The 11877-nt window shown below is 38.5% G+C and overlaps 1 protein-coding gene and 1 pseudogene across 1 annotated transcript; both read left to right on the top strand.

Moving 5' to 3' along the window:
- Window positions 1-2656: 2656 nt before the first annotated feature.
- Window positions 2657-7364, top strand: LOC107744218 (cathepsin S-like; annotated as a pseudogene).
- A 2808-nt stretch (window positions 7365-10172) lies between these two features.
- Window positions 10173-11188, top strand: LOC107744217 (cathepsin K-like; the record flags this gene model as incomplete). The annotated part of the gene is made up of 3 exons (XM_016557742.1): window positions 10173-10347; window positions 10425-10530; window positions 10928-11188. Coding segments are annotated over 3 exons (393 nt in total), but the record flags the coding sequence as incomplete, so codon positions are not given.
- Between the last annotated feature and the right edge of the window lie 689 nt (window positions 11189-11877).

The following is an 11877-nucleotide window of genomic DNA, read 5'->3' as shown; positions in this document are numbered from 1 at the left end:
CACGCACGCACGCACGCACACTCACACGCACACACACACACTCACGCACACTCACACACACACACACACTCTCTCTCACACACACACACACACACACTCTCTCTCTCTCTCGCTTCATCGCGTCCATGTGCGTGCGGGCGGATTTATTTACGAGAACACGAGCGTGGATTCGAGCCAACATCGCGCATTAGTTCAGCCGCGGGTGGAAGACAAATCTGCGGATTTAACACTGCATTCATAAATAAATAAATCAGATGGAGAAATTGAGGTCTTAATGTGACGCCTTTCTGAGAGAAAGATCAGTGTCATCATCGACAGAATGAAGGTATTCATTAAAGTTACAGTAAATAAAAATGAAGTAAACTCTCTCTCTACACACACACTCACACTCACACACACTCACGCACCCACCCGAATGCTTTATTGGGTGGTTGTTCTGCACGCTTAATAAACAAACTCCAGCTGGTCCAAAATGCAGCAGCTAGAGTTCTTACTAGAACCAGGAAGTATGACCATATTAGCCCGGTTCTGTCAACACTGCACTGGCTCCCTATTAAACATCGTATAGATTTTAAAATCTTGCTAATTACTTATAAAGCCCTGAATGGTTTAGCACCTCAGTATTTGAACGAGCTCTTGTTACATTATAGTCCTCCACGTCCGCTGCGTTCTCAAAACTCTGGCCATTTGATAATACCTAGAATATCAAAATCAACTGCGGGCGGCAGATCCTTTTCCTATTTAGCGCCCAAACTCTGGAATAACCTACCTAACATTGTTCGGGAGGCAGACACACTCTGTCAGTTTAAATCTAGATTAAAGACCCATCTCTTCAACCTGGCTTACACATAACACACTAATACGCTTCTAATATTCAAATCCGTTAAAGGATTTTTAGGCTGCATTAATTAGGTCAACCGGAACCGGGAACACTTCCCATAACACCCGATGTACTTGCTACATCGTTAGAAGAATGGCATCTACGCTAATATTAGTCTGTTTCTCTCTTATTCCGAGGTCACCGTTGCCACCAGATCCAGTCTGTATCCAGATCAGATGGTCACTGCAGTCACCCGGATCCAGTACGTATTCAGACCAGATGGTGGATCAGCACCTAGAAAGGACCTTTACAGCCCTGAAAGACAGCGGAGACCAGGACAACTAGATGAGCCCCAGATACAGATGTTATTCCCCTGTAAAGACCTTGTCTCAGACGACCACCGGGACAAGACCACAGGAACCAGATGATTCCTCTGCACAATGTGACTTTGCTAGCCTGAAATTGAACTGCTGGTTTTGTCTGGCCAGAGGAGAACTGGCCCCCCGACTGAGCCTGGTTTCTCCCAAGGTTTTTTCTCCATTCTGTCACCGATGGAGTTTTGGTTCCTTGCCGCTGTCGCCTCTGGCTTGCTTAGTTGGGGACACTTCATTTCCGGCGATATCGTTGACTTGATTGCAAAGATACTATTTAAACTGAACTGAGCTGGATGAGGACATCACTGAATTCAATGATGCTTTTAACTGAAAAATGAGTGTTTACTATTGTCATTTTGCATTATTGACACACTATTTTCCTAATTAATGCTGTTCGGTTGCTTTGACACAATCTGTATTGTTAAAAGCGCTATATAAAAAATAAAGGTGACACACACACACACTCACTCTCACTCTCATTCACATACACTCCCGGCTAAGACTTTGTGTTAGACCTGATCTTAAGTCTCACTTCTTGAAGACACCAGCAGCTACAGACATGTTTTATTATCCATTTTTGTATTGTTTCGCCTATCCAATTAAATATTTATATTTAAACACATTTTATGTCTTTTAGGTATCTTGCAGGAATTATGATGAGGCTATGAGGAAGAAGTTTTCATAGTTTCACTCCGGAAAGGCAGCTGAAGCACTGAAAATGACTTTTGAGGAAAGTCTGTGTGCTCAGTGGTCCAATAGCTGTCTGGTTTAGGGGTGGGTTTACTTTCAAATCAACCAATCCTGTTTAACATGAATGACCAAAAGGGGAGGGCACTGTGCCACAAAGGTGTGAACGCCCCCTTCATTTAGTGGATTACCATGGCAACGAATGGCTGTTGCATGGAAGAATACCTCAGTAACATACATCTGGATCAGTATATATATGGCAGTATATGGACCCATGGTATTTTCGTATCTGGCCAGTAATACAGTATATGGACCCATGGGATTTTCGTATCTGGCCAGTAATACTCCCAGATTTGTCTGAAAATCTGCAGTGTGTACAGGAGTTTACTGGACCGTGTACAGCTCTTTTCATGCAGTGTGTGTGTGTGTGTGCATGTGAGAGTGTGTGTGTGTGTGTGCGTGTGCGTGTGCGCGATTTTGTGACAAATGAGGACATAAATTTGTATAATGACAAGGGTATGACATAGGTATTACAAGGAGAAGGTGACTTTTCAGGACATTACCCCATGTCCCCACTTTTCAAAACGCTTATAAATCACACAGAATGTAGTGTATTGAAAATCTGAAATAGCACAAAGTTTCCTGTGAGGGGTAGGTTTAGGGGTATGGTTGGTGTAGGGCAATAGAATATACGGTCTGTACAGTAGAAAAACCATTACGCCTATGGGATGTCCCCACTTTTCACAAAAACAAACCTGAGTGTGTGCGTGTGTGTGTGTCGCTGGTCTGTTCAGAGATCAGTCATCTGAGTGATCAGTGGATGGCCTGGAAATCTCAACACAACAAGACCTACAGAAAAAGCTTGTTTCCTCATGGGGACCTCAAAAATGTCCCCACAAGGTCAAAATTTACTAGTATTACTATCCTTGTGGGGACATTTGGTCCCCATAACGTGATAAATACCAGGTACACACACACACACACACACACTATTAATCTGTCTCTGTGGGTCGGTCTGTTTGCCGTTTGACCCACTGAACTGAGATCAGCAGAATGGGGTTTGTGACGCTCAAATATCACCTCATATTATTTCCCATTAAAACATGATCATTTAAACCCATAAGCGCTGAGGATTGCTCCTGGAATGCAGACACAATCAGCTCAAGTGGTGCTGTGAAATGATTAAATAAAACGCAAGGTCGCACGACTGTGATTGGTCCGGTCTAATCTGTTCTGAGAACTGTAATGGTCAAGTAAAGCCAGCTGTTGTATGTTGTGCACTAACACAGACCTGCGAAGAACCGCCCACTCAGACAGGAAGAGAGCGTCTGATTGACAGGCGAAGCGACCAACCACAGCTCACTCGGTTTCTTTTTTTATCTCTCTTTTAAAACATTTTAAAGTCATTTTTAATGCATGTTTACGTTTTATTGTTATTTTTATTTCTTATGCATCTTTACTGACTATTTTTGGATTATTTCTAAGTTCTTCTTATGAAAAGCAGCGTCTCTTGAACACCGAAACGCCTTGCTTCTTGAGTTCAGAGATAACACAATAAAAGCAACGAGGGGAAATGTGTGAAGACTTCAGAGTTTCTGTCCGCCCAAAAGCAACAAATGCTGATTATTTCAGATATCAGTGTTTACAAAATAGAAAATGTAATTCTGCTTGTTGATATCTAGTTTTAAATATGTAAACTAACAGATATTACCATATTTGTAATGTTGTATAAATCAGAGTGAATGATATATGAACAAACCCCTCAGTAAACACCTTCAGAATAGAGATAGGAATAAAACTAAGTTTTGTTTGTAGTGTCTTGTGGCGAACTATGTTAAATCCTGTGTCTAGTTCTTCCTCAAAAACACTTTTCAGCAACCGGTGACTGGTTAGAAGTTGCATAAAGCCAGATTGCGACAGTGTTGTGTGGATTTGTGTGCATATGCATCAGTCAGTGTGTGTGTGTTTTGTGTACATTGTGTGTGTGTGTGTGTGTGTGTGTGTTGTGTTCTAGAGAGAGGAGCGTCACAGGAGAGGCGTTTAGGAGCAGAATCTTCTGGATATCGTGACACATAATGAAGAGACGGCCGTCAGTCTGCACTCATACACACTGGGACTGAATCAGCTCAGCGACATGGTACTTTACAAACACAATCATTCCTTATTACTCTGCCAGTGTAACCACAGACTGCATACAGAGACGCTTCATGAGGAAATCAGACACCAAATATGGCCAAAGGAAGCCCCGCCTCCTAAATAAATGAGCCAATCATGTCACTGCACTGCTGTTAGAGAGTGTTACCATAGAAACTGTTCATGCTGACCTGAAATATATGCTTTTTAAAGCTATGGTAGAGTTAGATTTTGTTGCTGATTTGAAATATATTATTTAAATGTGAATTTGGCAAGCAGTTTTTGAAATTTCGTTGGGACAGGAAATGGTCTTGCATGAGTAAAATAAAACAATTTAAAAAAAAGAGACTAATCTCACATTGGCAGAAATTATAATTTTGGCTGAAAAGTATATTTAATTAAATACTAAAATGTCAAATTAAAATAATCCTTAAAATACTAAATGTAAAAAAATACTCAAATTAATTATTTCAAAATAACTCTTATAAAATTATTATAATTTTAAAGTTAATTAAAAAAAAATAAATCAAGATACATTTACATAATGAAGTTAAATTTATCAAAATTAAGTGAGTTTGTAAAAAATACCTGCCAGTGTGTTAAGAAAAATACATTTGATTTAAAGAGAAAACATTTTTAGCAGATTTTTTCTCAAGCACAAACTCACTTAATTTTGATCAGTTTGACGTCTTGTGTCATTTTACATCTCAAGTAAACAATACTGTATCTTTCATTTTTACACTACATATTTTCTTATGTCTCAAAGGTCAGATGAATTGCGTTGTGTGTGTGTGTTTGTTTAGACTGCAGATGAGGTCAATCGGTTGAATGGTTTACTGGAGGAAGATTTTCCCGGTGTCAACGTAACGTTCCTGCCTCCATTACACCAGCCCCTGCCACCGCGAGTCAACTGGACGTGTGTGTGTGAGTGTGAGTGTGTGTGTGTGCGTGTCTGTGTTATTGTGTGTGTGTGTGTGTGTGTGTGTGAGAGTGTCTGTGTTATCGAGTGTGTGTGTGTGTGTGTGTGTGTGAGTGTCTGTGTTATCAAGTGTGTGTGCAAAAGGTGCCAGAGAAAATAAACACAACAGGGCCGGCGCATGTGATCAGACCCCCAGCTTAAGTTCAACGTGTGTGTGTCTGAGAGATTACTCTCCACATATGATCCAGTACGAAACGAATCAAACAGGACTTAATGCCTCAGATGTAATGGCTAATGTGTGAGAGATGGAGGAGAGCAGAACGAGGCAGAAGTCGAGCGGGAACCAAACACACTCAATTACTGGATCATAGAAACTCACTAAGCAGAAGAGAGTAAATCCCTGAGATAGAAACCACTGCAAGAGTCTGAGCCGCTCGTGCGTGCGTGTGTGTGTGTGTGTGTGCGTGTGTGTGTGCGCATGTGTGTGTGTAGTTTCAGGGCCCGTGTGGCTCGTGCTGGGCGTTTAGTGCCGTCGGTGCTCTGGAGGGTCAGATGAAGAGGAGAACAGGTTCTCTGGTCCCCTTGAGTCCGCTGAACCTGCTGGACTGCAGTGTGAGTACGCAGAGGAGGATATCTGAGCCGAGCCTTTCTCTACATCATCCAGAACAACGGCATCGACTCTAACACCTTCTACCCGTATGAACACAAGGTACTGCAGAACGTTAACACAACACCCAACGAGCCTTCAGCTTCACTACAAAAGTAAATCATTTTAGAATAAAACACTTACCAAGAAAATAAGTAAATCAATTAAATTTAACAAATATTAAATAAATAAAAAACATCTACATAATACTCTTAGTAAAAATCAACTAAATCAAAACAGTGAAAATACAACACACTAAAAAATTAAATATTAAAAATGTAAAATTAAAATATATAATTTAAAAATAAAAAACGTACTAAAAACAATTAAATCATAAAAATGTAAAATTGAAATAAATACTTCTTAAAGAAAAACAATCAAAATAAAAATTCACTAAAAATAATCAATCATAAATAATCATTAATAAACTAAATGTCAAATTAAAATAAATAATGTTGTAGTGACATTGTTGTGACAGTGGCGTTGTAGTGACATTGTAGTGGCGTTGTAGTGATGTGGCATTGTAGTGACATGGCATTGTAGTGACATTGTAGTGGCGTTGTAGTGACGTGGCATTGTAGTGACATTGTTTTTATGTCGTTGTAATGTTGTGATGTTGTAATGTTGTTGTATTGTATTGTTGTAGTGACGTGGCGTTGTAGTGACGTGGCATTGTAGTGACATTGTTGTGACAGTGGCGTTGTAGTGACAATGTTGTTATATCGTTGTAATGTTGTGATGTTGTAATGTTGTTGTGATGTTGTGGTGATGTTTGCAGCAAGGTGCCTGTCGATACTCTGTGACGGGAAGAGTCGGATATTGCTCAGGTTTCCGGATTCTTCCGCGTTACAATGAGGCAGCGCTGCAGTATGCCCTTGCTAACATTGGACCTGTGTCCGTCGGTGTCAACGCCAAACTTGCTTCCTTCCACAGGTACAGAAGCGGTGAGACATATATAATACATCACACACACCTGTCTATCTGCTTTCAGTTCTCCCAAATGATACATATGTGTGTTCAGGAATCTACAGCGATCCGAAGTGCAGCTCTGGACTGATCAATCATGCGGTTCTAGTTGTGGGTTACGGCTCAGAAAATGGACAAGATTACTGGCTGGTGAAAAACAGGTTGATTTTCACTTGATAAAAAAAATACTATGTGACAGTTATGACTTTAGAACAGGCATTTTGTCAGGTTTTAAAAGGTTATTTTAATATTATAATTATTTTACCATTATTACGAATCATTATTATGAATAATTATTTAATTATAATATTCATATTTGTATAAATATAAATGTAATATATTTATCTTTTTTTTATAAATATTATTATTAATTATTGTATTATAATATTCATAATTTTTATAAATATACTAGTTTATATTTATATAATAATGTTGCTGTAAAAAAAAACTTCAGTAGCTGTTAAGTCGCTGTATTTTAGTGTGAGCTCTAATGACCTCTAATGTTGAAAATGTGAAATTATGATTTTAGGTCAATAATTCTGTCTCTCTGTGTCTCAGCTGGGGAACGGCGTGGGGTGAAAACGGCTTCATCCGCATGGCACGAAATAAAAACATGTGTGGAATATCCAGCTTTTCCATTTACCCCACCATCTCATCCGACCGCATCTGAGCTTCCTGTCTGAGACACTGGAGCGGAATATATCTTATTTAATACATATTGATTTTCTGAAAGTCTTTAGTTTCTGTAACAGCCCTGAAAAACCAAACTCATGACAAAAGCAAAGAACATTAGTGGAAGTAAATTGGAAATAAAGTTGATACTGCTTTAATATTTATAATTTAGGGGGAGGAGTATTCTCAATCTAAAGAGTGCTTGACTGGACAAAAATGTCAATGATGTTTATATAATTAATTTAAACATTGAAATTAGAGATCCGTTGTATTTTTTTTTCTTTTTCAAAACAAAACACCAAAAATAAATTAAATATTAAAATGTAAAATAAAAAAAACACTTTATTAAATCATAAAAAAATTATTAAATCATAATAATGTGTTATGTCTTAAATTAGCTGTAACACTGAAATTAGAGATTGATTATTTTATGCGACTCATGAGGAAAATTAAGTCTTATTTTGTGTTATAAATGAAACTCCAAGGTTGATTAAAATTATATATATATATATATATACACAGTATCATAGTTTTCTTTGGCTAAATACACACTAGGTAATTTGCTGTGGTGTGTAATATTAAAAAGAAAATATATAATTTATATATAAATATATATATAAATTTTTTTTTTTACATTTTTATATAACACAGCATTACCTAGTCAGTATTTTATTTCATTTAAAAAAACTGTCAACTTGTATTCCTGCAAGTTTTTCTCCCTTATAAACTTGTTTTTATGAAAAAATGACACTGACTTGACACGAGCTGAATTGAGCTTCTTTCTGATGCATATGCATCTCTTTCAGGATATCCTGGCATCTATGATAAACAGCACCGTGACAAGCAGGCCTCCTGTGACAGTGCGCCTCGTCTTCCCCGCCAGTCAGTGCGGTTCACTCATTGGCAAAGGAGGCTCGAAGATCAAAGAGATCAGAGAGGTAGATATTCTAGGTAGAAGTTTAATTGTTGGCAAATGCGCAGGGTTTGTAATGCAGGTCACAGCGGCTCCCAGATGATGCACGGAATGATCCGTTAAACAATTAGTTTCCGTTGTCTCAGCGGCAGCAAAAACACTTAACATCAGCATGATTGATTGTCCTCATCAAGATAGAACTTTTTATTCCTGAGCACAGGGGCCCGATCGACTCAGGCTTCCACTAAATCCACACGTTATGAGACAGCCCTGAGCTGTAATTTCCTAAACTCTTGAACTCGCTCACTTTTCCTCGAACTTATCTATTCATGGCTTTCGTTGATGGAAAACAAAGCGATTCATCTCAAAAGCGGAACCATTCGTTGTCATTTAGCTGTTGAAATTGACATGAGGAGAGTGACTTTTGCTTGAAGGCTTTGTTTTTTATTCGGCTGGTGGATCACATTGAATAAATATACCTTGTTGTGACAGTGGCGTTGTAGTGACATTGTAGTGACAGTGGCGTTGTACTGACATTGTTGTGACAGTGGCGTTGTAGTGACGTGGCGTTGTAGTGACATTGTTGTGACAGTGGCGTTGTAGTGACGTGGCGTTGTAGTGACATTGTTGTGACAGTGGCGTTGTAGTGACGTGGCGTTGTAGTGACATTGTTGTGACAGTGGCGTTGTAGTGACGTGGCGTTGTAGTGACATTGTTGTGACAGTGGCGTTGTAGTGACATTGTAGTGGCGTTGTAGTGACAGTGGCGTTGTAGTGGCGTTGTAGGGACATTGTTGTGACAGTGGCTTTGTAGTGGCGTTGTAGTGACGTGGCGTTGTAGTGACTTGTGACAGTGGCGTTGTAGTGACGTGGCATTGTAGTGACATTGTTTTTATGTCGTTGTAATGTTGTGATGTTGTAATGTTGTTGTATTGTATTGTTGTAGTGACGTGGCGTTGTAGTGACGTGGCATTGTAGTGACATGGCATTGTAGTGACATTGTAGTGGCGTTGTAGTGACGTGGCGTTGTAGTGACATTGTTGTGACAGTGGCGTTGTAGTGGCGTAGTGACGTGGCGTTGTAGTGACATTGTTGTGACAGTGGCGTTGTAGGGGCGTTGTAGTGACGTTGTAGTGGCATTGTAGTGACGTGGCATTGTAGTGACATTGTTGTGACAGTGGCATTGTAGTGACGTTGTAGTGATGTGGCGTTGTAGTGACGTGGCATTGTAGTGACAGTGGCGTTGTCTGACATGGCGTTGTACTGACATTGTTGTGACAGTGGCGTTGTAGTGACGTGGACATGGCATTGTAGTGACATTGTAGTGGCGTTGTAGTGACGTGGCGTTGTAGTGACATTGTTGCGACAGTGGCATTGTAGTGGCGTTGTAGTGACATTGTTGTGACAGTGGCGTTGTAGTGGCGTAGTGACGTGGCTGTAGTGGCATTGTAGTGACGTGGCATTGTAGTGACATTGTTGTGACAGTGGCATTGTAGTGACGTTGTAGTGATGTGGCGTTGTAGTGACGTGGCATTGTAGTGACAGTGGCGTTGTCTGACATGGCGTTGTACTGACATTGTTGTGACAGTGGCATTGTAGTGACGTGGCATTGTAATGACATTGTTGTGACAGTGGCGTTGTAGTGACATTGTAGTGACAGTGGCGTTGTACTGACATTGTTGTGACAGTGGCGTTGTAGTGACGTTGTAGTGACAGTGGCGTTGTACTGACGTTGTTGTGACAGTGGCGTTGTAGTGACGTGGCGTTGTAGTGACTTTGTTGTGATAGTGGTGTTGTAGTGACGTGGTGTTGTAGTGACGTGGCATTGTAGTGACAGTGGCATTGTACTGACATGGCGTTGTACTGACATTGTAGTGACAGTGGCGTTGTACTGACAGGGCATTGTACTGACATTGTTGTGACAGTGGCGTTGTAGTGACGTGGCGTTGTAGTGACATTGTTGTGACAGTGGCGTTGTAGTGACAATGTTGTTATATCGTTGTAATGTTGTGATGTTGTAATGTTGTTGTGATGTTGTGGTGATGTTTGCAGCAAGGTGCCTGTCGATACTCTGTGACGGGAAGAGTCGGATATTGCTCAGGTTTCCGGATTCTTCCGCGTTACAATGAGGCAGCGCTGCAGTATGCCCTTGCTAACATTGGACCTGTGTCCGTCGGTGTCAACGCCAAACTTGCTTCCTTCCACAGGTACAGAAGCGGTGAGACATATATAATACATCACACACACCTGTCTATCTGCTTTCAGTTCTCCCAAATGATACATATGTGTGTTCAGGAATCTACAGCGATCCGAAGTGCAGCTCTGGACTGATCAATCATGCGGTTCTAGTTGTGGGTTACGGCTCAGAAAATGGACAAGATTACTGGCTGGTGAAAAACAGGTTGATTTTCACTTGATAAAAAAAATACTATGTGACAGTTATGACTTTAGAACAGGCATTTTGTCAGGTTTTAAAAGGTTATTTTAATATTATAATTATTTTACCATTATTACGAATCATTATTATGAATAATTATTTAATTATAATATTCATATTTGTATAAATATAAATGTAATATATTTATCTTTTTTTTATAAATATTATTATTAATTATTGTATTATAATATTCATAATTTTTATAAATATACTAGTTTATATTTATATAATAATGTTGCTGTAAAAAAAAACTTCAGTAGCTGTTAAGTCGCTGTATTTTAGTGTGAGCTCTAATGACCTCTAATGTTGAAAATGTGAAATTATGATTTTAGGTCAATAATTCTGTCTCTCTGTGTCTCAGCTGGGGAACGGCGTGGGGTGAAAACGGCTTCATCCGCATGGCACGAAATAAAAACATGTGTGGAATATCCAGCTTTTCCATTTACCCCACCATCTCATCCGACCGCATCTGAGCTTCCTGTCTGAGACACTGGAGCGGAATATATCTTATTTAATACATATTGATTTTCTGAAAGTCTTTAGTTTCTGTAACAGCCCTGAAAAACCAAACTCATGACAAAAGCAAAGAACATTAGTGGAAGTAAATTGGAAATAAAGTTGATACTGCTTTAATATTTATAATTTAGGGGGAGGAGTATTCTCAATCTAAAGAGTGCTTGACTGGACAAAAATGTCAATGATGTTTATATAATTAATTTAAACATTGAAATTAGAGATCCGTTGTATTTTTTTTTCTTTTTCAAAACAAAACACCAAAAATAAATTAAATATTAAAATGTAAAATAAAAAAAACACTTTATTAAATCATAAAAAAATTATTAAATCATAATAATGTGTTATGTCTTAAATTAGCTGTAACACTGAAATTAGAGATTGATTATTTTATGCGACTCATGAGGAAAATTAAGTCTTATTTTGTGTTATAAATGAAACTCCAAGGTTGATTAAAATTATATATATATATATATATGGGCCAATTTTAATATTACTATTATTAGAATTTAATTAAAATATATAGATTATTAGAATTAAATGAAATTAAGAGAAAATGATAAAGAAGTGTCACCATGCATGAAACTGTGCTTATTTTATATCTTATTGGTAAAATTAAGTCTTATTTTGTGTTATAAATGAAACTCCAAGGTTGATTAAAATTATATATATATATATATATATGGGCCAATTTTAATATTACTATTATTAGAATTTAATTAAAATATATAGATTATTAGAATTAAATGAAATTAAGAGAAAATGATAAAGAAGTGTCACCATGCATGAAACTGTGCT

The sequence above is a fragment of the Sinocyclocheilus rhinocerous genome, unplaced genomic scaffold (assembly GCF_001515625.1).
Source record: "Sinocyclocheilus rhinocerous isolate Xijiao unplaced genomic scaffold, SAMN03320098_v1.1 scaffold618, whole genome shotgun sequence".
Taxonomy (NCBI): domain Eukaryota; kingdom Metazoa; phylum Chordata; class Actinopteri; order Cypriniformes; family Cyprinidae; genus Sinocyclocheilus; species Sinocyclocheilus rhinocerous.
Note: the sequence above shows the minus strand (reverse complement) of the source record. Positions and strands in the feature narration are given on the sequence as shown.